This window comes from Salmo trutta, chromosome 4 (assembly GCF_901001165.1).
Source record: "Salmo trutta chromosome 4, fSalTru1.1, whole genome shotgun sequence".
In the NCBI taxonomy this organism is placed as follows: domain Eukaryota; kingdom Metazoa; phylum Chordata; class Actinopteri; order Salmoniformes; family Salmonidae; genus Salmo; species Salmo trutta.
The window spans coordinates 68381773-68407976 of record NC_042960.1 but is presented as its reverse complement, the minus strand read 5'-3'; the positions used below and the strand labels follow the sequence as shown (position 1 = coordinate 68407976).

Genomic DNA, 26204 nt, shown 5'->3' with positions numbered 1-26204 from the left:
AAAACAAACAAAAAAAAAAAATGCATGAAATGAAAATGAAATGTATGATATGTATGTATTCACTACTGTAAGTCGCTCTGGATAAGAGCGTCTGCTAAATGACTAAAATGTAAATGTAAATGTAAACTAATGAAATATTAACTTACAAGGCCTTAACCAACAATGCAGTTTTAAGAAAATAGAGTTAAGAAAATATTTACTAAATAAAATAATGTAAAAAAAAAAAATAAGAAAAAGGTAGGAGTCAATGTGCAGGGGTGTAGGTTAGTTAGTCAAGGTCATATGTGTGGGGATACAGGTTAGTCAAGGTCATTTGTACATGTAGGTAGGGGCGAAGTGACTATGCATAGATAATAAACAGTGATTAGCAGCAGTGTACAAAACAAAGGGGGGTCATTGTAAATAGTCCAGGTGGCCATTTGATTAATTGTTCAGCAGTCTTATAGCTATGGGGGTAGAAGCTGTTTAGAAGCTTCTTGGACCTAGACTTGGTGCTCCGGTACCGCTTGTACTGGGCCATAGGCACTACCCTCTGTAGTGCCTTACGGTCAGATGCAGAGCAGTTGTCATGACAGGCGGTGATGCAACCGGTCAGGATGCTCTCGATGGTGCAGCTGTAGAACTTTAAGAGGATCTGATCAGTCTCCTGAGGGGGAAAAGGCGTTGTGGTACCCTCTTCACTACTTTCTTGGTGTGTTTGGACCATGTTAGTTTGTTGGTGATGTGAACACCAAGGAACTTGAAAGTCTTGACCCGCTCCACTTCAGCCCTGTCGATGTTAATGAGGTCCTGTTCGGCCCTCCTTTTCCTGTAGTCCACTATCAGCTCCTTTGTCTTGCTAAAATTGAGGGAGAGGTTGTTGTCCTGGCACCACACTGTCAGGTCTCTGACCTTCCTATAGGCTGTCTCATCATTGTCAGTGATCAGACCTACCACCGTTCTGTCGTCAGCAAACTTAATGATGGTGTTGGAGTCGTGCCTGGCCACGCAGTCGTGGGTGAACAGGGAGTACAGGAGGGGACTGAGCATGCACCCCTGAGGGGTCCCCGTGTTGAGGATCAGCGTGGCAGATGTGTTGTTGCCTACTCTTATCACCTGGGGGCGGTGTCGTATAAATTCTAACCAGAAAGGAAAAGAGACTGCCGATTCCTTCAAACAACTATTTAATTATATGATTTACAACAATGGAGCAGTTAACCGATCCCACTCCTTTTATAAAAAGTACTTCCTCTTCTCTATATGACAGTTAGCAGATGTGTAGAAACAGGGGTGGAACAGAATATAGAAAAGCTTGTCTGTTAAGATTGCTGACGTTGACGAGGGCTCACTTCCCGTTTCTATAGAGATGACTTCCTTCAGATAGTACTGAAACGGGATGTGTCACACCCTGCGGTCGTAACCCAAACGGCTCTTAGCTATACTCCCATGTGACTAAGTCACACAAAGACAAGCCTGAATTAGCAAAGAAATACTAGACATATCAAGAGACAATTCTCTAAGGTTAATATAACATAGCATGTCTAATCTAAATATTATTTTTTTCCACCATAGCGGCCCGTCAGGAAGTCCATAATCCAGTTGCAGAGGGAGGTGTTTAGTCCCAGGGTCCTTAGCTTAGTGATGAGCTTTGTGATCACTATGGTGTGGAACGCTGAGCTGTAGTCAATGAACAGCATTCTCACGTAGCTGTTCCTTTTGTCCAGGTGGGAAAGGGCAGTGTGGAGTGCGATTGGGATTGCGTCATCTGTGGATCTGTTGGGGCGGTATGCGAATTGGAGTGGGTCTAGGGTTTCCAGGATGATGGTGTTGATGTCTGCCATGATTTTATTTCAAAAGGGGCACCTCCTATGTGTGCACTCCTTTGAGTGTTTGTCACGTCCTGACCAGTATAAAGGTCATTTGTTATTGTAGTTTGGTCAGGACGTGGCAGAGGGTATTTGTTTTATGTGGTTCGGGGTGGTGTATTATGTAGTAGGGTGTTTGATTTATTATTTCCGGGGTTTTGGTCTATGTTCTATGTTTTGGTATTTCTATGTTCTTTCGGGTTTGTTGTATTAATATGTTTAGGTTAATGGGGGGTTGGACTCTCAATTGGAGGCAGGTGCTTTCTCGTTGCCTCTGATTGAGAGTCCTATATATGGGTAATTGTTTGGGTTAGTGTTTGTGGGAGATTGTTTCTTGTTTTGCGTGTGTGAGCCTGACAAGGCTGTTTTGTTGTTTGTGCATTTCGTTTTGTTGTTTTTTGGTGTTTTCTTGGTTTAAAATAAATATCAAGATGAGCATCCACATTCCTGCGTTTTGGTCCTCCATTCCAGACGACAATCGTGACAGTGTTCGCAATGTTTTTAATAGTAAAGAGTAAAAGTAAAGATACCTTATAAGAAAATTACTCAAGTAAAAGTGAGTCACCCAGTAAAATTCTACTTGAGTAAAAGTCTAAAAGTATTTGGTTTTAAATATACTTAGGGATCATAAGTAAATGTAATTGCTAAAATATTAATAATTTCAAATTTCTTATATTAAGCAAAACAGATGGCACCATTTTTATTTTTTATTTACAGATAACCAGGAGAACACTCCCACACTTAGACATCATTTACAGATAGCCAGGGGCACACTTCAACATTCAGACATAATTTACAGATAGCCAGGGGCACACTCCAACACAGACATCTTTTACAGATATCCAGGTGCACACTCCAACACTCAGACATAATTTACAGATAGCCAGGGGCACACTCCAACACTCAGACATCATTTACTGATAGCCAGGGACACACTCCAACACTCATAAATCATTTACAGATAGCCAGGGGCACACTCCAACACTCATACATAATTTACAGACAGCCAGGGGCACACTCCAACACTCAGACATCATTTACAGATTGCCAGAGGAACACTCCAACACTCAGGCATAATTTACAGATAGCCAGGGGCACACTCCAACACTCAGACATCATTTACAGATAGCCTGGGGCACACTACAACACTCAGACATCATTTACAGATACCCAGGGCCACACTCCAACACTCAGACATCATTTACAGATAGCCAGGAGAACACTCCATCACTCAGTCATCATTTACAAATGAAGCATGTGTACAGTGAGTCCTCCAGATCAGAGGCAGTAGGGACGACTAGGGATGTTCTCTTGATAAGAGTATGATTTAGACCATTTTCCTGTCCTGCTAATCATTCAAAATGTAACGAGTACTTTTGGGTGTCAGGGAAAATGTATGGAGTAAATAGTACATCATTTTGACATTTTGAGGCAGCTGGTGAGTTTCTACATATCTGCGTGCAAGTTATTTTTATAGGCGCATTTTCATGGAACAGTTTTATGTAGACTTGTTTACGTGCTGCTGTGCGATTTTGTTGCCAACCTTACTTTGCTACCTGACAACTTTACGGTTTTTACTTTTTAATTACCGTTTATATTTTTAGTTTTTCCCTCACGCAACTCTTTTTCATTCAACTTTTTCACTCCAGACGTTTTATCTGGACATGGTTCGTCAGGACCTCCAACAGCCGAAGCTAAGTAGTAACATTAACATGATGCCTTCTAATTGCAGTAGTTGTACTCATAACATACAGGAGAACGATCGCCTTACGGCGAGGATAGCTGTGCCGCAAGCCCAGCTTCAGACGCAATCGTTAGGCAAGGGTAATTTCAGTGTAGGAAAGGATGAAACAGCGTCTGTGCCACCAGTAAGTACAGATAGTAACGTTAGTATAAATCTCCTCGCACGGTCCCCGCAGCCGGACAACTTTCTCATGGCTTCTGGAAGGAAATGCTGTAGGAATGCTCAACCGGTGTCGCTCATTCAGCCGACAGAAACTTTCAACCGGTTCTCCCCATTAAGCAGCCAGTCGGAGTCAGAGGCCGAGACTTCTCTGGTCTCTACTCCTCCCGTTCCGGGGTCTGAGACGCCGAAGCTTCCCACTGTTAGCTCTGACAAATTGAAAACCCTAGTCATTAGCGACTCCATTACCCGCAGTATTAGACTTAAAACGAATCATCCAGCGATCATACACTGTTTACCAGGGGGCAGGGCTACCGACGTTAAGGCTAATCTAAAGACGGTGCTGGCTAAAGCTAAAACTGGCGAGTGTAGAGAGTATAGAGAGTAGGAGTTTTTCCTAGCCACCGTGCTTCTACACCTGCATTGCTTGCTGTTTGGGGTTTTAGGCCGGGTTTCTGTACAGCACTTTGAGATATCAGCTGATGTACGAAGGGCTATATAAATACATTTGATTTGATTTGATTTAAATAACATTTTTTGTTTCTCAAAATAATGTAGTTAATCATAAAAATCTCAAAGTTAAATTTCAACTATGCTGAGAGCGCTAGTCTCTGCCATATTATGGACACATTGATACACTGTAGTCCATTGGAGAATAAAGAAATGAGAGCCTATTGGCTAATGCAGCAGTAAGCCTTTAGTGATCGGACACTTTTATTCAATTTTCACCTAAAATAACAATCCCAAATCTAAATCCAAATCTAACTGCCTGTAGCTCAGGACCTGAAGCAAGGATACGCATATTATTGATAACATTTGAAAGGAAACCATTTGAAATTTGTGGAAATGTGAAATTAATGTAGGAAAATAAAACACATTAGATCTGGTAAAAGAAAATACAAAGAAAAAAACATGCGTATTTGACATGGAGGAGAAAGGCCATAATGTACTATTCCAGTATAGGCGCAATTTAGATGTTGGCCACTTGATGGCAGCAATATACGTGCAAAGTTTTAGACTGATCCAATGAACCATTGCATTTCTGTTCAAAATGTTGTATCAAGACTGCCCAAATGTGCCTAATTGGTTTATTATTACATTTTCAAGTTCATGTTAGTTTGTTGGTGATTGTCACGGGCGTCGTAAGGACCAAGGTGCAACGGGAACGTGTGTACTCATCTTCTTTATTAATTAAAAGAAGGAAAAACAAACAAATCACGTATGCAAAAAACAACGAACGACACTAAACAGACCTGTCAGGTGCACAGACACAAAACAGGAGACAACTACCCACAAATCCCAGAAAATCCTAGAAAAAACACCCCTCTTAAATAAGACCTTCAATTAGAAGCAATGAGGAGCAGCTGCTTCCAATTGAAGGCCAACCCCATCAACTAAACATAGAAATAGAAAAACTAGAACTAACAGAAATAAACTAACAAGAACATAGCCCAACAAACCCCGAAACACTCTAAACAAACACCCCTCTTACATAGGAACATAGCCCAACAAACCCCGAACCACATAAAACAAACACCCTTCTCAAAACAGAACATAGCCCAACAAACCCCGAAACACTCTAAACAAACACACCCCTGCCACATCCTGACCAAACTACAATAACAAATAACCCCTTTACTGGTCAGGAGGTGACAGTGATGTGGACGCCAAGGAACTTGAAGCTCTCAACCTGCTCCACTGCAGCCCCGTCGATGAGAATAGGGATGTGCTCGGCCCTCTTTTTTCTGTAGTCCACAATCATCTCCTTTGTCTTGATTTCAATGACATTCTAGATGAGTCTGTGCTTCCAACTTTGTGGCAACAGTTTGAGAAGGCCCTTTTCCTGTTTCAGCATGACAATTCCCCTGTTCACAAAGTGAGGTCCATTCAGAAATGGTTTGTTAAGATCGGTGTGGAAGAACTTAACTGTCCTACACAGAGCCCTAACCTCAACCACATCGAACACCTTTTGAACGCCGACTGTGAGCCAGGCCTAAAAAAATATCTCACTTTAATCAATAAAAAATTCAGGCTGTAAAACAACTAAACTGAACCATCGAGTATTTTAACATTTGCGGAGTTGGAGTAAAACATAGGGGTAAGATTAAGTCATTTTGAGCATTTTTTTAATGAAATTTAACTGAGGTAACAATTATATTCTAACTATAATAGTATATAGGTTATCAAAAGATCATGAACATTCTTTTCTGCTGTCTTTTCTAGAAATGGTGCTGTTACAGATACTGTGTTTGTCGTCGTATGACTGCATGGGAAGATTGAAAAATCATGTCACTCACTTCCTCCGTGTTTAATGTAAAAACAAGGTTAAACTAATTCTGTTCTGTTTTTTTTATTCATTTTTTTCAGGATAATGAAGGAACATTTTGGCTTTAAAGTAAATGTTGAGGAAAATGGCAATGAAAAATGTATCAATATGATAATGAAGTACGGTATACAAAATAAACTAATAACAATTAATATTGCTAAAACAAATTTTTAACCGGGATTTCTCGAAAGACATTTGTATACACATATTAGACTTTATTGGTCATTTTAATGAAAATACTGTATTTAAAAAAAATATTTTCCTAAAACAAAATAACAAATTTGAAGAAAGTAACTATGTGATTTACATCAACAGTTTCTATGATTATGTCTGTCTGTTGTGGGTTATCAAACAGTATGTTGTTATTTGTGTTTGAAGACAGGAAAGTGATCCTGAAGATTAAAATAGTGTTCTTCAATTATTTTAATGCCTAATCTTTTACGTGAAGTGTGTAGTGACTTTACAAATACATTTTGCTCTATCAGGAAACTGAACAGACAGGCAAGCAGGCAAGATGGAACACACATCCACACACGACACACCCACATCCTGTTTGATCACCTGATTAAGCTGATAAATACTCAACAGTACTCCCAAGTGAACAACAGTTTATGGCAATTATTGACATAAACTGGTGTTCAAAAATTATCATTTTCAGTCTTGTCAAATCTACAACTTATCCGGTCGTTTTAATACTTACATTTGCGGAGGTGGAGCATAAAATGGGGGTAAGATTATTTTAAAACTAATTTGGAGCATTTCTTATGAACGTTAACTGAAGAGGTACAGTTTATGTTGACCTATACTCTAATTATAATAGTTTGTTAATCAAAACATCATGAACATCCTCTGTTGTCTGTCTAGAAACGGTGCTGTTACAGACACTGCTTGTGTTTGTCGTCGTATGACTGCATGGGAAGATTGAAAAATCATGTCACTCACTTTGTCACGGTTGTCGTTGGTGAATGAGGACCAAAATGCAGCAGGTACGTGTATGCTCATATTTAGATTTATTAACTTACAAAAAACAACTGAATACAAAATAACAAAACCACTAGAACTAACAAACGAACAACAAAACAGTCTGGCAAAGCCTAGGGCTGAACACAGAACAATCACCCACAAAACACAAACACAAACACACCCTCATTTATGAGACTCTCAATCAAAGGCAGATAGAAAACACCTGCCTTCAACTGAGAGTCCCAACACCAATTCACCAGACATAGAAACAGACATACTAGACTCCACATAGAAATACCTAAACAAAACCAACACCCGGAATTACTAAAACAAACACCCTTAAACCAAACACACCACCCTGAACCACATAAAACAAATACCCTCTGTCACGCCCTGACCAAACTACAAAACAATTAACCTTATATACTGGCCAGGACGTGACAGTACCCCCCCCTTAAAGGTGCTACCCCAGAAGCACCTTAACACAAAAAAATATAAATACCCCCAAACAATACCCAAAAGAAAATTCCCCCTTACTAAAGGGAGGGAAGGGAGGGTGGCTGCCGTCAATGACGGCACTGTGCTACACCCCCCCTCCCCAACCCACCTATATTGGAGGCGGCTCAGGTTCTGGCCGTTCCAGGCAGTCTGGGCAGTCCGGCGGCTCGGGGCAGTCTGTCAGCTCGGGGCAGTCTGTCAGCTCGGGGCAGTCTGTCAGCTCGGGGCAGTCTGTCAGGTCGGGGCAGTCTGTCAGGTCGGGGCAGTCTGTCAGGTCGGGGCAGTCTGTCAGGTCGGGGCAGTCTGGCCACTCCGGCAGGTCGGGGCAGTCTGGCCACTCCGGCAGGTCGGGGCAGTCTGGCCACTCCGGCAGGTCGGGGCAGTCTGGCCACTCCGGCAGGTCGGGGCAGTCTGGCCACTCCGGCAGGTCGGGGCAGTCTGGCCACTCCGGCAGGTCGGGGCAGTCTGGCCACTCCGGCAGGTCGGGGCAGTCTGGCCACTCCGGCAGGTCGGGGCAGTCTGGCCACTCCGGCAGGTCGGGGCAGTCTGGCCACTCCGGCAGGTCGGGGCAGTCTGGCCACTCCGGCAGGTCGGGGCAGTCTGGCCACTCCGGCAGGTCGGGGCAGTCTGGCCACTCCGGCAGGTCGGGGCAGTCTGGCCACTCCGGCAGGTCGGGGCAGTCTGGCCACTCCGGCAGGTCGGGGCAGTCTGGCCACTCCGGCAGGTCGGGGCAGTCTGGCCACTCCGGCAGGTCGGGGCAGTCTGGCCACTCCGGCAGGTCGGGGCAGTCTGGCCACTCCGGCAGGTCGGGGCAGTCTGGCCACTCCGGCAGGTCGGGGCAGTCTGGCCACTCCGGCAGGTCGGGGCAGTCTGGCCACTCCGGCAGGTCGGGGCAGTCTGGCCACTCCGGCAGGTCGGGGCAGTCTGGCCACTCCGGCAGGTCGGCGCAGTCTGGCCACTCCGGCAGGTCGGCGCAGTCTGGCCACTCCGGCAGTTCGGCGCAGTCTGGCCACTCCGGCAGTTCGGCGCAGTCTGGCCACTCCGGCAGTTCGGCGCAGTCTGGCCACTCCGGCAGTTCGGCGCAGTCTGGCCACTCCGGCAGTTCGGCGCAGTCTGGCCACTCCGGCGACTGTTGACTGGCGGGCAGCTCCGGCGACTGTTGACTGGCGGGCAGCTCCGACGACTGTTGACTGGCGGGCAGCTCCGACGACTGTTGACTGGCGGGCAGCTCCGACGACTGTTGACTGGCGGGCAGCTCCGACGACTGTTGACTGGCGGGCAGCTCCGACGACTGTTGACTGGCGGGCAGCTCCGACGACTGTTGACTGGCGGGCAGCTCCGACGACTGTTGACTGGCGGGCAGCTCCGACGACTGTTGACTGGCGGGGCTGGGGACACGCACCTTGGGCTTGGTGCGGGGTGCTGGTACTGGGCGTACCAGATTGGAGACACGTACCTCAGGGCTAGTGCGGGGAGCTGGCCTGGGGCTCCATCCTTGCCCCTCTTCACAGCCCTTGTGCCCCCCCCAAAAAATTTCTTGGGGCTGCCTCTCGGGTTCCCTTAACTGTTCCATAGCCCTGGACACGAACATCCTTAAATCCGCCCACGTCCATCCATCCATGCTGTTCTCCTGCTGCTTGGTCCTTTGGTGGTGGGTGATTCTGTCACGGTTGTCGTTGGTGAATGAGGACCAAAATGCAGCAGGTACGTGTATGCTCATATTTAGATTTATTAACTTACAAAAAACAACTGAATACAAAATAACAAAACCACTAGAACTAACAAACGAACAACAAAACAGTCTGGCAAAGCCTAGGGCTGAACACAGAACAATCACCCACAAAACACAAACACAAACACACCCTCATTTATGAGACTCTCAATCAAAGGCAGATAGAAAACACCTGCCTTCAACTGAGAGTCCCAACACCAATTCACCAGACATAGAAACAGACATACTAGACTCCACATAGAAATACCTAAACAAAACCAACACCCGGAATTACTAAAACAAACACCCTTAAACCAAACACACCACCCTGAACCACATAAAACAAATACCCTCTGTCACGCCCTGACCAAACTACAAAACAATTAACCTTATATACTGGCCAGGACGTGACACACTTCCTCTTCATTGTTAGTTTAATGTGATAACAAGGTTAAGCTAATTCTGTTTGTTTGTTTTTTCCAGGATAATGAAGAAAACCAAAATTTTGACATTCAAGTAAAGTTTGAGAAAAAGGATAATGAAAACTCTATCTATCTAAATATGAATTTATGTAAACAAATACTAATTAACTTTGATAAAGAACATTTTTACTACTTCAATTTTAATATACTTTTCAACTATGTAAGTTCTTCTGATAAACCTACTGCATTCAAAGAAATTATTTTACAAAAACAAAATAGCTTATTTCAAAAAAAAATATCTGTTATATACATCCAATGTTTTAAGGATTATGTTGCTGTAATTAATTTTTTCTGGAAAAAAAATGGACAATTGGAAGAAGAATATTATATAATAGTTGGGAGAATAATTTCTTCATTTAATATGAATAACATCTATATAAAGACTGAGTTCGAAATTAATGATGACAATATTGAGTCTGCTATTAATGAAGGCATCCTTAACGTATCCGATATTGTCATTTTTAAAACTATTGTTGATTATGCAACATTAGATAAAAAGGTATCTAAGAGCCGACAATTCCGTTATGCTCTCATTGACATAATCTTTGGAAATCAACAAAAGCTTCTTGTTATACGTAACCCTTATGACATGATTGCTTTACTTGCGGTCTCATTTTCAGAGGTGATCAGAAGTCAAGTGATGATACTTATAATCCTTATTTCTTTGACCATGGATTCCTTAAATACTTGGAGTGACTTCCGCAAATATCTGCCACTATGTGGGGGAACCTGGAAAAAGAAACAAGAGAACTGTCAAAAATTGAAAGATAAAATAAAAATGTTTTTTTTTAAAACAAAATCTGAAACATTTTCTAAAGTAACTTCTAAAGGTTTTGATTATTATTTTTAAATCCCCCCCAAAAATCTACAAGCATTTCGCTACACTCGCATTAACATCTGCCAACCATGTGACCAATAAAATTTGATTTGAATTCATCTTCATTATCCCCCATGATGCTCCACCTCTGCCTCTGGGAGGAGCCAGGCGGGGCTCAAAGCGGGTAAGTACAGATTCTTCTCCACTGACGTCAATGCCAACGTGGTACAATACCTCTGTTACACTGAACACGTATCTGCAGATCTAGAGGAACTTGATTTGCATTTATAAATAGCAGAATGTTCTGTAGGTGGTATGATGTGTGTTCCAACTTCCACTGCCAACAAGGAACACGAACCACTTTACACATTACATTGGAGTCAACCATACTTTCCTTCAGTCTAATCCAACTGAACCCAGTTTTACCTGTTGTAAATCTTTTTTTATCACAACAAACTGTGTCTAAAGTTTCCTGACATATATTTTACACTTTAACAGTTGTTAAATCAGTTTTTCTAATATATATATTTTTTGTTTGGTCATCATATTTTGACCTCCAGACTCCCCCATCTCATCCCACCAACTCTGTCAGTCCACCAGGCCACTGCAGTAACAGCCACATCTTCCCATCACAAAGCTTCAGTACTATCTCATTGTGTTGTAAGTCCTGTACAGCACTTGGTATTCATCACTGTTCAGACAATGTTACAGCTGATAACATGTAATGACATTTCCATCCTAACCAACCCCCTCTGATTCTTCTCATTCAGGAAGTACCATCCAGGATCCTGTGGCAACGTCAATGTGAAACCGCATTGACCCGTGTTCACCACCAACCAGGGCTCCACAGCGGTATCCTTGGACACCCAGTGAATCAGCATTGACCAGTGATCACCACCAACCAGGGCTCCACAGCGGTATCCTTGGACACCCAGTGAAACAGCATTGACCAGTGATCACCACCAACCAGGGCTCCACAGCGGTATCCTTGGACACCCAGTGAAACAGCATTGACCAGTGATCACCACCAACCAGGGCTCCACAGCGGTATCCTTGGACACCCAGTGAATCCAGAGAGAGCACACCAGGCAGCATTGAGCACTTTGATGTGATTGGCTGTTCAGCAGGAAGATTCATCTGGCTACACAGAAGGGATGATGGCTCTGACCAATAAAATTATATTTTTGAAACTATATAACTGAAGAAACTATGATTTAACTAAAAACACATTTCTGTTTTGGTTAGTAATTGTTGCCTTATTTCACTGTAGAGCCTCTTGCTCAATACGCCTTATTTAACACTATAATTCCACCTATCACACATGCGTTGACATCACCTGGCTTAAATTATATTTCTAGAGACAATAACTCTTTCATCGTCACTCTATGCACAGGTTTACCCTCACTGTACTCACATCCTACCATACCTTTGTCTGTACATTATGCCTTGAATCTTTTCTACCGTGCCCAGAAATCTGCTCCTTTTACTCTCTGTTCTGAACGTACTAGGCAACCAGTTCTTTTAGCCTTTAGTCGTACCCTCATCCTACTCCTCTGTTCCTCTGTGGAGGTGAATCCAGGCCCTGCAGTGCCTAGCTCCACTCCCATTCCCCAGGCGCTATCATTTGACTTCTGTAACCATAATAGCCTTGGTTTCATGCATGTTAACATTAGAAGCCTCCCTAAGTTTGTTTTATTCACTGCTTTAGCACACTCTGCCAACCCGGATGTCCTAGCCGTGTCTGAATCCTGGCTTAGGAAGACCGCCAAAAATCCTGAAATTTCCATCCAAAACTATAACATTTTCCGACAAGATAGAACTGCAAAGGGGGCTGTGTTGCAATCTACTGCAGAGATAGCCTGCAGATTTTCTGTCCAGATCTGTGACCAAACAATTCTAGCTTCTACTTTTAAAAATCCACCTTTCCAGAAACAAGTCTCTCACTGTTGCCGCTTGCTATAGACCACCCTCTGCCCCCAGCTGTGCTCTGGACACCATATGTGAACTGATTACCCACCATCTATCTTCAGAGCTCGTGCTGCTAGGTGACCTAAACTGGAACATGTTTAACACCCCAGCCATCCATCAAAGCTTGATGCCCTCAACCTCACACAAATGATGAATGAACCTACCAGGTACCACCCCAAAGCCATAAACATGGGCACCTTCATAGATATCATCCTAACCAACTTGCCCTCCAAATGCACCTCTGTTTTCAACCAAGATCTCAGCGATCACTGCCTCATTGCCTGCATCCGTAATGGGTCAGCGGTCAAACGACCACCCTTCATCACTGTCAAACGCTCCCTAAAACACTTCAGCGAGCAGGCCTTTCTAATTGACCTGGCCCGGGTATCCTGGAAGGATATTGACCTCATTCCATCAGTAGAGGATGCCTGGTCATTCTTTAAATGTGCCTTCCTCACCATCTTAAATAAGCATGCCCCTTTCAAAAAATGTAGAACCAGGAACAGATACAGCCCTTGGTTCTCTCCAGATCTGACTGCCCTTAACCAGCACAAAAACATCCTGTGGCGTTCTGCATTAGCATCAAATAGCCCCTGTGATATGCAACTTTTCAGGGAAGTTAGGAACCAATATACACAGGCAGTTAGGAAAGCAAAGGCTAGCTTTTTCAAGCAGAAATGTGCATCCTGTAGCACAAACTAAAAGTTCTGGGACACTAAAGTCCATGGAAAATAAGAGCACTTCCTCCCAGCTGCTCACTGCACTGAGGCTAGGAAACACTGTCACCAACAATAAATCCACTATAATTGAGAATTTCAATAAGCATTTCTCTACGGCTGGCCATGCTTTCCACCTGGCTACCCCTACCCCAGTCAACAACCCTGCACTCCCCACAGCAACTCGCCCAAGCCTCCCCCATTTCTCCTTCACCCAAATCCAGATAGCTGATGTTCTGAAAGAGCTGCAATATCTGGATCCCTACAAATCAGCCGGGCTAGACAATCTGTATCCTCTTTTTCTAAAATGATCTGCTGAAATTGTTGCAACCCCTATTACTAGCCTGTTCAACCTCTCTTTAATATCGTCTGAGATCCCTAAAGATTGGAAAGCTGCCACGATCATTCCCCTCTTCAAAGGGGGAAACACTCTAGACCCAAACTGCTACAGACTATCCTACCCTGCCTTTCTGTCTTCGAAAGCCAAGTCAACAAACAGATTACCGACCATTTCGAATCCCACCATACTATCTCCGCTATGCAATCCGGTTTCAGAGCTGGTCATGGGTGCACCTCAGCCACGCTCAAGGTCCTAAACGATATCAAAACTGCCATCGATAAGAGACATTACTGTGCAGCCATATTCATCGACCTGGCCAAGGCTTTCGACTCTGTCAATCACCACATTCTTGTTGACAGACTCAACAGCCTTGGTTTCTCAAATGATTCCCTTGCCTGGTTCAACAACTACTTCTCTGACAGAGTTCAGTGTGTCAAATCAGAGGGCCTGTTGTCCGGATCTCTGGCAGTCTCTATGGGGGTGCCACAGGGTTCAATTCTCGGGCTGACTGTCTTCTCAGTATACATCAATGATGTCGCTCTTGCTGCTGGTGATTCTCTGATCCACCTCTGCGCAGACGACACCATTCTGTGTACTTCTGGCCCTTCTTTGGACACTGTGTTATTAACTAACCTCCAGACGAGCTTCAGTGCCATACAACTCTCCTTCCGTGGCCTCCAACTGCTCTTAAATGCAAGTAAAACTAAATGCATGCTCTTCAACTGATCACTGCCCGCACCTGCCTGCCCGTCCAACATCACTACCCTGGATGGTTCTGACTTAGAATATGTGGACAACTACAAATACCTAGGTGTCTGGTTAGACTGTAAACTCTTCTTCCAGACTCACAATAAGCATCTCCAATCCCAAATTAAATCTAGAATCGGCGTCCTATTTCGCAACAAAGCATCCTTCACTCATGCTGCCAAACATACCCTCGTAAAACTGACCATCCTACCGATCCTCGACTTCGGCGATGTCATTTATAAAATAGCCTCCAACATTCTATTCAACAAATTGGATGCAGTTTATCACAGTGCCATCCGTTTTGTCACAAAAGCCTCATATACTACCCACCATTGCAACCTGTACACATTCATTGGCTGGCCCTCGCTTCATACTCGACGCGAAACCCAATGGCTCCAGGTCATCAACAAGTCTCTGCTAGGTAAAGCCCTGTATCAAGCCCCGCATCCCAGTATCTCTACTTGCACATTCATCTTCTGCACATCTACCATTCCAGTGTTTAATTGCTATATTGTAATTACTTTGCCACCATGGCCTATTTATTGCCTTACCTCCGTTATCCTACCTCATTTGCACACACTGTATATAGACTTTTTTTTCTTTTTTTTCTACTGTATTATTGACTGTTTGTTTGTTTATTCCATGTGTAACTCTGTGATGTTATATGTGTCGAACTGCTTTGCTTTATCTTAGCCAGGTTGCAGTTGCAAATGAGAACTTGTTCTCAACTTGCCTACCTGGTTAAATAAAGGTGAAATAAAAAATACAAGTATTATCGGAGTTTTTTTTATTATTGTTTTTTGATATTTTTATACAGGGTCATAAAACAAAAAATTAAGTTTGAAATGCGTCGGCTAATCCCCCTTTAGCCCCTCATGGCGACGGGCCCGATTCAGATATAGTGTGATTGAGGCAAAAATAACAGCTTCAGCCAACTTTTTCGGCTAGCTCTGGCTCTGACAGTACACCAACTGCGGAAAGCCAGCCAAGTTAAATTACTTCTGTTGAAAACAAAGGCTACAAAATATTTCCATACACACAACAGCTGTTAGATAGCAATATGATGTTGCTATTGTTACAGCACTATTTACATCATTTAGCAGACAGTCTTATCCAGAGCTAGGGTTAAGTGTCTTGTTCAAGGGCACATTGACAGACTTTTCACATAATTTGTTTGGGGATTAGATCCGGAGACCTTTCGTTTACTGACCCAACGCTCTAGGCTACCTGCTACACTATCTGACAGATAGCTAGAGGCTAAGGCTGGATGCTTGAGCTGAACTGGCTATTTTAGCTACTAGCTAGCTAGTTCATTCACCTCAGTCGACACTGGATAAAACATTACAACACTAACATTACATGTCAGTTTGAGATGGTGGACGTTTTCAATGCCTCCAACCTATTTTGTTTTTTTGTTTGCTTAATTGTGTTGTTTGTAACAATCGAGACGAGATGAAACATTAGCTAAGGTTAAATGTCAGTTTCAACAGTGGGAATAAACACTAGTCTAGTTTTTTTTCTGTTGAGTCAAACATCAGTTACCTTGCCAGCTACATCAGTCAACTAAAGAGTAGCTGGTTTCTGCTCTGCTTGCTTTTACAACTCAGAGAAAAGTACGACTTTTGCTTGTGAGACATTTGAATGTGGGTCAAAAGGGTAATAAAAGTATTATCTGAGTTATTTTTATACAGTGTCCTTCGCGACCGCCTGCCGAATACCTGCCATCACTGTCATTAACAGGACTGTGGGAAAACAGTGCCTGACAGGCGGGGCAGAGGACACTGTCTACTGGTCACTCCCGCTTCCCGATGGCACAGCAGGTGGGAGGCTGGGGCAACATCATGTTCTAGCTAACCAGCTAGCTTGCTAGTTAGCTAAACTTTGTGCTAGCTTGCTAGTTAGCAAGCACATGGTGTCACCCCTGCCTCCCTACTGCTGTGTATCAGAGAAAACCGTGCCCAACAGGAGGGGGCGAAGGACACTGTCTACCTGTCACACCCGCCTCCCACTAGCTAGCTATTATGCTAGTTAGCTAGCTAGCAGAGAGTGTCCTTCGCTTCTGCCTGCCAAACATCTGCACTCACATTCTGTAATAGACCTACAGAAAAACTGTGTCTGACCGGCGGGACGAAGGACACTGTCTACCAGTTTACGGCTAGCTATCTACCATTGTCACCCTGCCTCGGTGACATGTTTTTAATCTTCTCGTGCATTTATATGATAAACACAAGCAGTATCTTTAACAGCACCGTTTCAAGGCAGACAACAGAGGATGTTCATGATCGTTTGATAAACAGACTTTTGTAAATAGAATATAGGTTAAAATAAACTTCACCTCTTTAGTTCACTTTCATTATAAACGCTCAAAGTGAGTTTTAAAAGAATCTTACCCCCATTTTGTGCTCAACCTTCACAATTTGAAGTATTGAACAGACTTGATAACATATCAAAGTGAACAGATTAAATTTGTGAAATGCACTCATTCAGGATATTACATAATGAGTTATTACAGTAATTTTTGGTTATTACATTATAATTTGCAGTATGCCTGTCGGGCCCTTCACTCCTAGTGCCACTGACAAGGGGCCAATGTGTCACCAGAGGAAGGACTGATAAAAAACTAATGACTGTTTCATGTTGAAAGTCCAAGTCAGTATCATGCATTTACTGCTCAAGTTATTCCATATACTTTGACTAGTCTAGTCATTCCATAAATGTTTTTGTGTATTGTACCTTGACTAATCAAATTCTTCCATGTATTAAAACAACAGTTTGGTGTGTTATTAATTGATCAATCAAGTCATTCTGTACATTTCACCTGTTTTATTTACTGTATTAACCTGACATCATTCCATAAAAAACGTTCTCTGTCAGATCCATCATCCCTTCTGTTTAGCCAGATAATACTTCCTGCTGACCAGCCAATCACATCAAAGTGCTGTTTGCTGCCTGGTGTGCTCTCTCGGGAGGTCATCCCTATGATCAAAAGACGTTGAAAATACATTTGAACGACAACAAAAAATGTCAATTTTGCTCACTGGGATCCTTCCAAATCTCCTTTAGTTGATATTGAGCGAAGCCTGGGCATCGAAGGATACCGCTGTGGAGCCCTGGTTGGTGGTGAACACGGGTCAATGCTGTTTCACTGGGTGTCCAAGGATACCGCTGTGGAGCCCTGGTTGGTGGTGATCACTGGTCAATGCTGTTTCACTGGGTGTCCAAGGATACCGCTGTGGAGCCCTGGTTGGTGGTGATCACTGGTCAATGCTGTTTCACTGGGTGTCCAAGGATACCGCTGTGGAGCCCTGGTTGGTGGTGATCACGGGTCAATGCGGTTTCACATTGACGTTGCCACAGGATCCTGGATGGTACTTCCTGAATGAGAAGAATCAGAGGGGGTTGATTAGGTTGGAAATGTCATTACATGTTATCAGCTGTAACATTGTCTCAACAGTGATGAATACCAAGTGCTGTACAGGACTTACAACACAATGAGATAGTACTGAAGCTTTGTGATGGGAAGATGTGGCTGTTACTGCAGTGGTGTGGAGGCTGCATTGTGGGGCCTGGTGGACTGACAGAGTTGGTGGGATGAGACGGGGGAGTCTGGAGGTCAAAACATGATGAACAAACAAAACAAGAAAACATCAGAAATATTGATTTAATACCAACTGTTAAAGCCTCAAATATATGTCAGGAAATTTTAGACACAGTTTGTAATGATACATTTTTTTTTACAACAGGTAAAACTGGGTTCAGCTGGATTAGACTGAAGAAAAGTATGGTTGACACCAATGCAATTTGTTAAGCAGTTGTGTTCCTTGTTGGCAGTGGAAGTTGGAACACACATCACCCCAATCACATTTGCAAATCAAATTCCTCTAGATCTAGGATATGTGTTCAGTGTAACAGAGGTAGTATCACGTTGGCGTTGTCGTCACTGGAGAAGAATCTGTACTTACCTGCTCTGTGGCCCCGCCTGGTTCCTCCCAGAGGCGGAGGTGGAACAACGTGGGGGATAATGGGGGGATGGTGATACCAGCCGCTCAACAACTGCCCAACAGGCAGTTCTAGGAAACAGATGAACATTTCTGAGAAGTCACACCATTTACTTGACATACTGTCTTTATGATTGATTGGTTATGTACAAGCTATGCTATGCAGATGCAGCATTCAGTGGGCTGAATAAACTTGGTTTGAGCTTTTCTCTGCATCCGTTTGAGTTCATAATCTGTTCACAACCTAACACCTTCCTTCAATGTATTTACTCTAATGCCTAAATGTTATTATTCACCTACAGAATTAGAATTACATTAACCTTGTTTTCACATTAAACTAACATAAAGGAAAGGGTGGTGACATGTTCTAATCTTCCCATGCAGTCACATGATGACAAACACAAGGAGTATCTGTAACAGCACCGTTTCTAGACAGACAACAGAGGATGTTCATGATGTTTTGATAAACAGACTATTAGAATATAGGTTAACATAAACTTTACCTCTTCAGTTAACTTTCATAATAAATGCTCAAAATGGGTTTTGAAAGAATCTTCACCTCCACAAATGAAGTATTAAAAACACTTGAGAAGCTGTCATTGTGATCAGATTAAATTTGTGAAATGCACTCATTTGCGATCTGGTGTTACACTAAAAGAGCATTATCTCTACGGGATCAGTATCCCCCCCACGAGACGGTTGAGCTAACGTAGGCTAATGTGATTAGCATGAGGTTGTAAGTAACAAGAACATATTCCCAGGACATAGACATATATGATACGGGCAGAAAGCTTAAATTATTTTTAACCTAACTGCACTGTCTGATTTACAGTAGCTATTATAGTGAAAGAATACCATGCTATTGTTTGAGGAGAGTGCACAGTTAAACTTGAAAACGTATTAATAATCACATTAGCCTACGTTAGCTCAACCGTCTCGCGGGGGGATACCGATCTCGTAGAGGATAATGCCCTTTTAGTGTAACACCAGATCCCAAATGAGGTCATTTCACAAATGTAATCTGTTCACAATGACCTCTTCTCAAGTGTTTTCAATACTTTATTTGTGGAGGTGAAGATTCTTTCAAAACTCATTTTGAGCATTTATTATGAAAGTTAACTGAAGAGGTAATGTTTATGTTAACCTATATTCAAATTCTAATAGTCTGTTTATCAAAACATCATGAACATCCTCTGTTGTCTGTCTAGAAACGGTGCTGTTACAGATACTGCTTGTGTTTGTCATCATGTGACTGCATGGGAAGATTAGAACATGTCACCACCCTTTTCTTTATGTTAGTTTAATGTGAAAACAAGGTTAATGTGATTCTAATTCTGAAGATGAATAAGAACATTTAGGCATTAGAGTAAATACATAGAAGCAAGGTGTTAGGTTGTGAACAGAGTATGAACTCAAACGGATGCAGAGAAAAGCTCAAACCAAGTTTATTCAGCCCACTGAATGCTGCATCTGCATAGCATAGCTTGTACATAACCAATCAATCATAAAGACAGTATGTCAAGTTAAGGGTTTGACTTCTCAGAAATGTTCATCTGTTTCCCAGAACTGCCTGTTGCGCGGTCGTCAAGCAGCTGGTACCACAATGACAATGGATTCCTGACATAGTTGGAGAGACTTCAACCAGCACCTGCCACCTCTATCTGGGGAACCTGGGAAATAAACCCGAGTACTTTCCCAAATGTACAAAACAACTCATGCTTTTTTTCAATAACATTTCCCGCAACATTGTTCTGAAATCAATTCTCTTTGAAATGTGAACATTTGATTGATTAATTTAATTTATTAAAAAAGTTTCAAATTCAGTTTGTAAGACAACAAAATGTGGAAAAATTCAAGGTGTGTGAATACTTTCTGAAGGCATTTTATATGAAATGGGTAGGCCATTGTGCAAACACCTGTAATCTCAGAAATAGCAGGCAGATGTAATTCTCATTTCCTGTCACTGTTACTTAAAATTGGTAAGTCTGTCTGTCTGTCTGTCTGTCTGTCTGTCTGTCTGTCTGTCTGTCTGTCTGTCTGTCTGTCTGTCTGTCTGTCTGTCTGTCTGTCTGTCTGTCTGTCTGTCTGTCTGTCTGTCTGTCTGTCTGTCTGTCTGTCTGTCTGTCTGTCGTGGGTTATCAAACAGTATGTTGTTATTCCTGTTTGAAGAGAGGAAAGTGATCCTGAAGATTGAAATAGTGCTCTTCAATTATTTTAATGCCTAATCTTTTACGTTAATGTGTAGTGACTTTACAAATACATTTTGCTCTATCAGGAAATTGGCAAGATGGAACACGCATCCACACACGACACACCCACATCCTGTTTGATCACCTGATTAAGCTGATAAATACTCAACAGTACTCCCAAGTGAACATCAGTTTATGGCAATTTTTGACATAAACTGGTGTTCAAAGATTTTCATTTTCAGTAGTCACATCTACAACATTAATACTTACATTTGCGGAGGTGGAACATAAAATGGAGGTAAGATTATTTAAAAACTAATTTGGATTTTTTTTTAATGAAAGTTAACTGAAGAGGTAAGTTTGTTAACCTATATTCTAATTCTAATAGTCTGATAATCAAAACATCATGAACATCTGTTTTCTGTCTAGAAACGATGCTGTTAAAGATACTGCTTTTGTTTGTCGTCGTATGATTGAAAATCATGTCACTCACTTCCTCTTTGTGTTTAATGTAAAAACAAGGTTAAACAAATTCTGTTCTGGTTTTTTTATTCATTTTTTTTCAGGATAATGACGATGAAAAGAAACATTTTGGCATTAAAGTAAAAGTTGAGGATAACGGCCATGAAAAATGTATAATTATGATAATGAAGTACGGTATACAAAATAAACAAATAACAATTAATATAGCTAAAACAATTTTTTACCAGGATTTCTCGAAAGAAAAATGTATACACATTTGAGACTTTATCGGTCAGTTTAATGAAAATACTGTATTTAAAAAAATTATTTTCCTAAAACAAAATAACAAATTTCAAGAAAGTAACTATGTGATTTACATCAACAGTTTGTATGATTATGTCAACGTAATTGTGTATTTCTGGAAAAATAAGGAAAAAATAAAAAATATAACGGACCCGATTTATATAATATCAGGGTGTTATATTTCTTTAATAGATAGGAATGATTTCTATATTAAAACTGAGCTCAGAATTAATGATAAAGATATTGAGCTTGCTATTCAGGAAGGCAAACTTAACGTATCTGATATTGTAATTAAAGGAAAACATTTAAATCATGTTCCATATAGTACATTAGATAATAAGGTATCGAAGAACCTAGATTTCTGTCTTTCTCTCACTGATATAATCTTTGGAAATCAAGAAAAACTTCTTTGTATAAATAATAATTTTGACATCACTGCTTTAGTTGCGGTACAGCAATGACAATGGATTCCTTAAATTTTTGGGATGACTTCCACCAGCACCTGCCACCTCTTGGGGAACCTGGAAAAATAAACAGGAGTACTGTCCGAAATTTATGGAACGGCTTTTCCTTTTTTTTTTCAAAAACATATTCTGCACAATCTTTTTGTAATAACTTCTCAGTGAAATGTGAACATTCATTTTCTTTCATTAATTTATTGAACAAGTTGTCCTTCATGAACCCACCAGATATAACCCCAAATATGTAAACACGGGCACCCTCATAGATATCATCCTAACCAACTTGCCCTCTAAATACACCTCTGCTATTTTCAACCAAGATCTCAGCGATCACTGCCTCATTGCCTACATCCGTAATGGGTCTGCGGACAAACGACCACCCCTCATCACTGTCAAACGCTCCCTAAAACACTTCAGCGAGCAGGCCTTTCTAATCGACCTGGCCCGGGTATCCTGGAAGGATATTGACCTCATTCCGTCAGTAGAGGATGCCTGTTTATTCTTTAAAAGTGCTTTCCTCACCATCTTAAATAAGCATGCCCCGTTCAAAAAATGTATAACCAGGAACAGATACAGCCCGTGGTTCTCTCCAGACCTGACTGCCCTTAACCAACACAAAAACATCCTGTGGCGTTCTGCATTAGCATCGAACAGCCCCCGCGATATGCTACTTTTCAGGGAAGTTAGGAACCAATATACACAGGCAGTTAGGAAAGCTAAAGCTAGCTTTTTCAAGCAGAAACTCCAAAAAGTTCTGGGACACTAAAGTCCATGGAGAATAATAGCACCTCCTCCCATCTGCCCACTGCACTGAGGCTAGGAAACACTGTCACCACCGATAAATCCATTATAAATGACAATTTCAATAAGCATTTTTCTACGGCTGGCCATGCTTTCCACCTGGCTACCCCTACCCCGGTCAACAGCCCTGCACTCCCCACAGCAACTCGCCCAAGCCTCCCCCATTTCTCCTTCCCCAAATCCAGATAGCTGATGTTCTGAAAGAGCTGCAAAATCTGGACCCCTACAAATCAGCCGGGCTAGACAATCTGGACCCTCTCTTTCTAAAATGATCTGCCGAAATTATTGCAACCCCTATTACTAGCCTGTTCAACCTCTCTTTCGTGCCGTCTGAGATTCCCAAAGATTGCAAAGCAGCTGCTGTCATCCCCCTCTTTAAAGGAGGGGACACTCTTTACCCAAACTGCTACAGACCTATATCTATCCTACCCTGCCTTTCTAAACTCTTGGTTTCTCAAATGACTGCTTCGCCTGGTTCACCAACTACTTCTCTGATAGAGTTCAGTATGTAAAATCGGAGGGCCTGTTGTCTGGACCTCTGGCAGCCACTATGGGGGTGCCACAGGGTTCAATTCTCGGGCCGACTCTCTTCTCTGTATACATCAATGATGTCTCTCTTGCAGCTGGTGATTCTCTGATCCACCTCCATGCAGACGACACAATTCTGTATACTTCTGGCCCTTCTTTGTACACTTTGTTAACTAACCTCCAGACGAGCTTCAATGCCATACAACTCTCCTTCCGTGGCCTCCAACTGCTCTTAAATGCAAGTAAAACTAAATGCATGCTCTTCAACCGATCACTGCCCGCACCTGCCCACCCGTCCAACATCACTACCCTGGATGGTTCTGACTTAGAATATGTGGACAACTACAAATACCTAGGTGTCTGGTTAGACAGTAAACTCTCTTTCCAGACTCACATCAATCATCTCCAATCCAAAATTAAATCTAGAATCGGCTTCCTATTTTACAACAAAGCATCACTCATGCTGCCAAACATACCCTCGTAAAACTGACCATCCTACCGATCCTCGACTTCGGCGATGTCATTTATAAAATAGCCTCCAACACTCTACATTACAAATTGGATGCAGTCTATCACAGTGCCATCTGTTTTGTCACCAAAGCCCCATATACTACCCACCATTGCAACCTGTACGCTCTCGTTGGTTGGCCCTCACTTCATACTCGTCGCCAAACCCACTGGCTTCAGGTCTACAAGTCTCTGCTAGGTAAAGCCCCGCCTTATCTCAGCTCACTGGTCACCATAGCAGCACCCACCTGTAGCACGCGCTCCAGCAGGTATATCTCTCTGGTCACCATAGCAGCACCCACCTGTAGCACGCGCTCCAGCAGGTATATCTCACTGGTCACCCCCAAAGCCAATTCCTGCTTTGGTCGCCTCTCCTTTCAGTTCTCTGCTGCCAATGACTGGATCGAACTACAAAAATCTCTAAAACTGGAAACACTTATCTCCCTCACTAGCTTTAAGCACCAGCTGTCAGAGCAGCTCACAGATTACTGCACCTGTACATAGCCCATCTATAATTTAGCCCAAACTACTACCTCATCCCCTACTGTATTTATTTATTTTATTTATTTTGCTCCTTTGCACCCCATTATTTCTATTTCTACTTCGTACTTTCTTCCACTGCAAATCTACCATTCCAGTGTTTTACTTGCTATATTTTATTTACTTCGCCACCATGGCCTATTTATTGCCTTTACCTCCCTTATCTCACCTCATTTGCTCACTTTGTATATAGACTTATTTTCTACTATATTATTTACTGTATGTTTGTTTTACTCCATGTGTAACTCTGTGTTGTTGTATGTTGTCAAACTGCTTTGCTTTATCTTGGCCAGGTCGCAATTGTAAATGAGAACTTGTTCTCAACTTGCCTACCTGGTTAAATAAAGGTGAAATAAAATAAATAAATAAAATGTACACCTCCCATAAAAACTATAATCATTCACATAGCAACATAATATAATATTGGAAAAGGACTTCCTCAGGATTGTAGACCTTCCTCTCTATGGGCCCTATATCACATTACTCTACTATTGATCTACTGGACAAATAAAACTTGAAAGCTCATTGAAGAGTGATTCTCCACAGAGGCAGCTGGGGATGAGTCAGCAGAAGGTCCAGCAGAGATTCCAGGAGAGAGAGAAGGAGCGGAAGGAGCTCGAACAGGATGTGGATTCTCTCAAGGTGAGTATTGTTGACCAGAGGAGACACACAATTTCACTTCTCTCCTCTAGTCAGAGAGAGAGAGAGGGAGAGGGGCCCCTCTCCAATCCCACTGACCCCACTGTTGGGAACAGGCTGTCTGAACCCCTTTCAGAGAATAGATTGCTTAATGTAACTGACGGGAAATGAACCCGGGTCTTAACGTGCTGTCATGGGAAACATATGTTTAAATTACCAAAGCAGGGGAAATAGATAATAAACAAAAGGGAAATAAACTATCAGAAATGAATCGTAAACATTAATCCTAAACACAATCAGAAATTAATCGTAAACAGTTTCAAAGGAAAAGAGACATTTCAAATGTTATAATTCAAGAGCAAACAGAGAGAGCTGTGCGCCAGACTGAGTTCTGGAGGTGAAATGGAAATGAATGAGGGAGAGTTAAGTGAGGTAGAAGGTGTGGAGAAGAGCTCAGAACCAGAGAAGTATTTGGTCAAATGAGATTTGACTTCAGAAGAGTTACAGGGTGTGTTGAGTGGTGGTTTCCCGTCCTCCCAGGTCGTTGGCATGGTGCAGGAGCAGATAGGGTCAAAGTAGTGGAATGGGGTAGTGGTTTTTAAACAAGTGTTGGGTTAGTTGGAAGGATGTTTTTTTATTTGAAAAAATATGCAATGTTCCTTTTCCCATTTTGTATGACAAAGTAAAGTAGATTTGTATTATTGTCCATTTGGGGGCGATAATTCAACATATTGGATGCCAACCGCCGTTAAACTCCAAAGAAGAAGAAACGTTATATTATGTCTATGTACAGTGTTGTAACGATGTCTCTCTCTCTCATTCCATCACTTTCGTGGTAGTTGGTTGTGTGGGTCTCTGGTTGTGAATGGGTTGCTGACAGACAATCGTTGATGGATATTTATATAGCTCTGATCAGGACAACAATTGATTACGGGTTTATAGTTTATGGAACAGCAGCAAAGACTTAAGCTGGACCGAATCCAGTATATAGCTTTAAGGATATGTATTGGTGCATTTAAATCAACATCTGTATTTGTCTTACTAGTGGAGGCAGGTGAGATGCCTTTGGATATACAGCATAATAAATTGTCATTATCTTATTGGGTTGCAAGGCTGTAAGGTTGAGCATCCCACTGCTACTGTTCTAGATGACTGTTGGGAATATACTAGTAGACAAGACAGTGGTTTTGGTTGGACAGTTGTAGGTATCAATGTTATTATGGAGAAATGAGAGAATGGGTGTAGTTGTGAGATTCTGCTGGGTCCCAGCACATTCAGGTGTGGAAGGGAATGAAATTGTAGACCAGTTATCTAAAAGAGCTTTAAAACAAGATATTATATATGTTAATGTTCCACTGGGTAGATGTGAGGACAAATGTAAGATCAGAGACATTTTGATAGATGTGTGGCAGAAGAGATGGGATTCTGATCACAAGGGACGGCATTTAAATGTCCTCTAAA

The 26204-nt window shown here is 42.2% G+C and overlaps 2 protein-coding genes and 1 long non-coding RNA gene across 4 annotated transcripts in view; 2 read left to right on the top strand and 1 right to left on the bottom strand.

Annotated features, from left to right (window-relative positions):
* LOC115191445 (E3 ubiquitin/ISG15 ligase TRIM25-like) overlaps positions 1–26204 on the top strand; it is a 144723-nt gene that overhangs the window by 110625 nt on the left and 7894 nt on the right. The window contains exons 1-2 of one of the 2 annotated variants that reach the window (XR_003877671.1): positions 20661–20800; positions 24651–24746. The exons of the other annotated variant lie outside the window; for it this stretch is intronic. The gene's annotated coding sequence lies outside the window, so the exon portion shown is untranslated. Of the gene's footprint in view, positions 1–20660; positions 20801–24650; positions 24747–26204 lie in introns of those variants that run through there. 2 annotated transcript variants of the gene reach the window in all.
* On the top strand, positions 6658–11771 carry LOC115191448 (uncharacterized). The gene is made up of 4 exons (XM_029749298.1): positions 6658–6801; positions 9729–10728; positions 11105–11204; positions 11315–11771. Exons 1-2 carry the CDS (start codon positions 6685–6687, stop codon positions 10575–10577), a joined length of 966 nt encoding a protein of 321 aa, XP_029605158.1. The 5' UTR covers positions 6658–6684; the 3' UTR covers positions 10578–10728; positions 11105–11204; positions 11315–11771.
* LOC115191471 (uncharacterized) lies at positions 17124–18324 on the bottom strand. The gene is made up of 3 exons (XR_003877674.1): positions 18278–18324; positions 17801–17921; positions 17124–17690 (listed from the first exon to the last, which is right to left on the bottom strand). It is a non-coding gene; the product is annotated as an uncharacterized LOC115191471 (long non-coding RNA).

Excerpts from the sequence above, each read along its gene's own strand:
- LOC115191448 (XM_029749298.1), top strand. The coding sequence starts at position 6,685 with ATGGCAATTATTGACATAAACTGGTGTTCAAAAATTATCATTTTCAGT. Across the intron at positions 6,802-9,728 it reads AGGTGGAGCATAAAATGGGG|GATAATGAAGAAAACCAAAA; the intron begins GTAAGATTATTT and ends TGTTTTTTCCAG.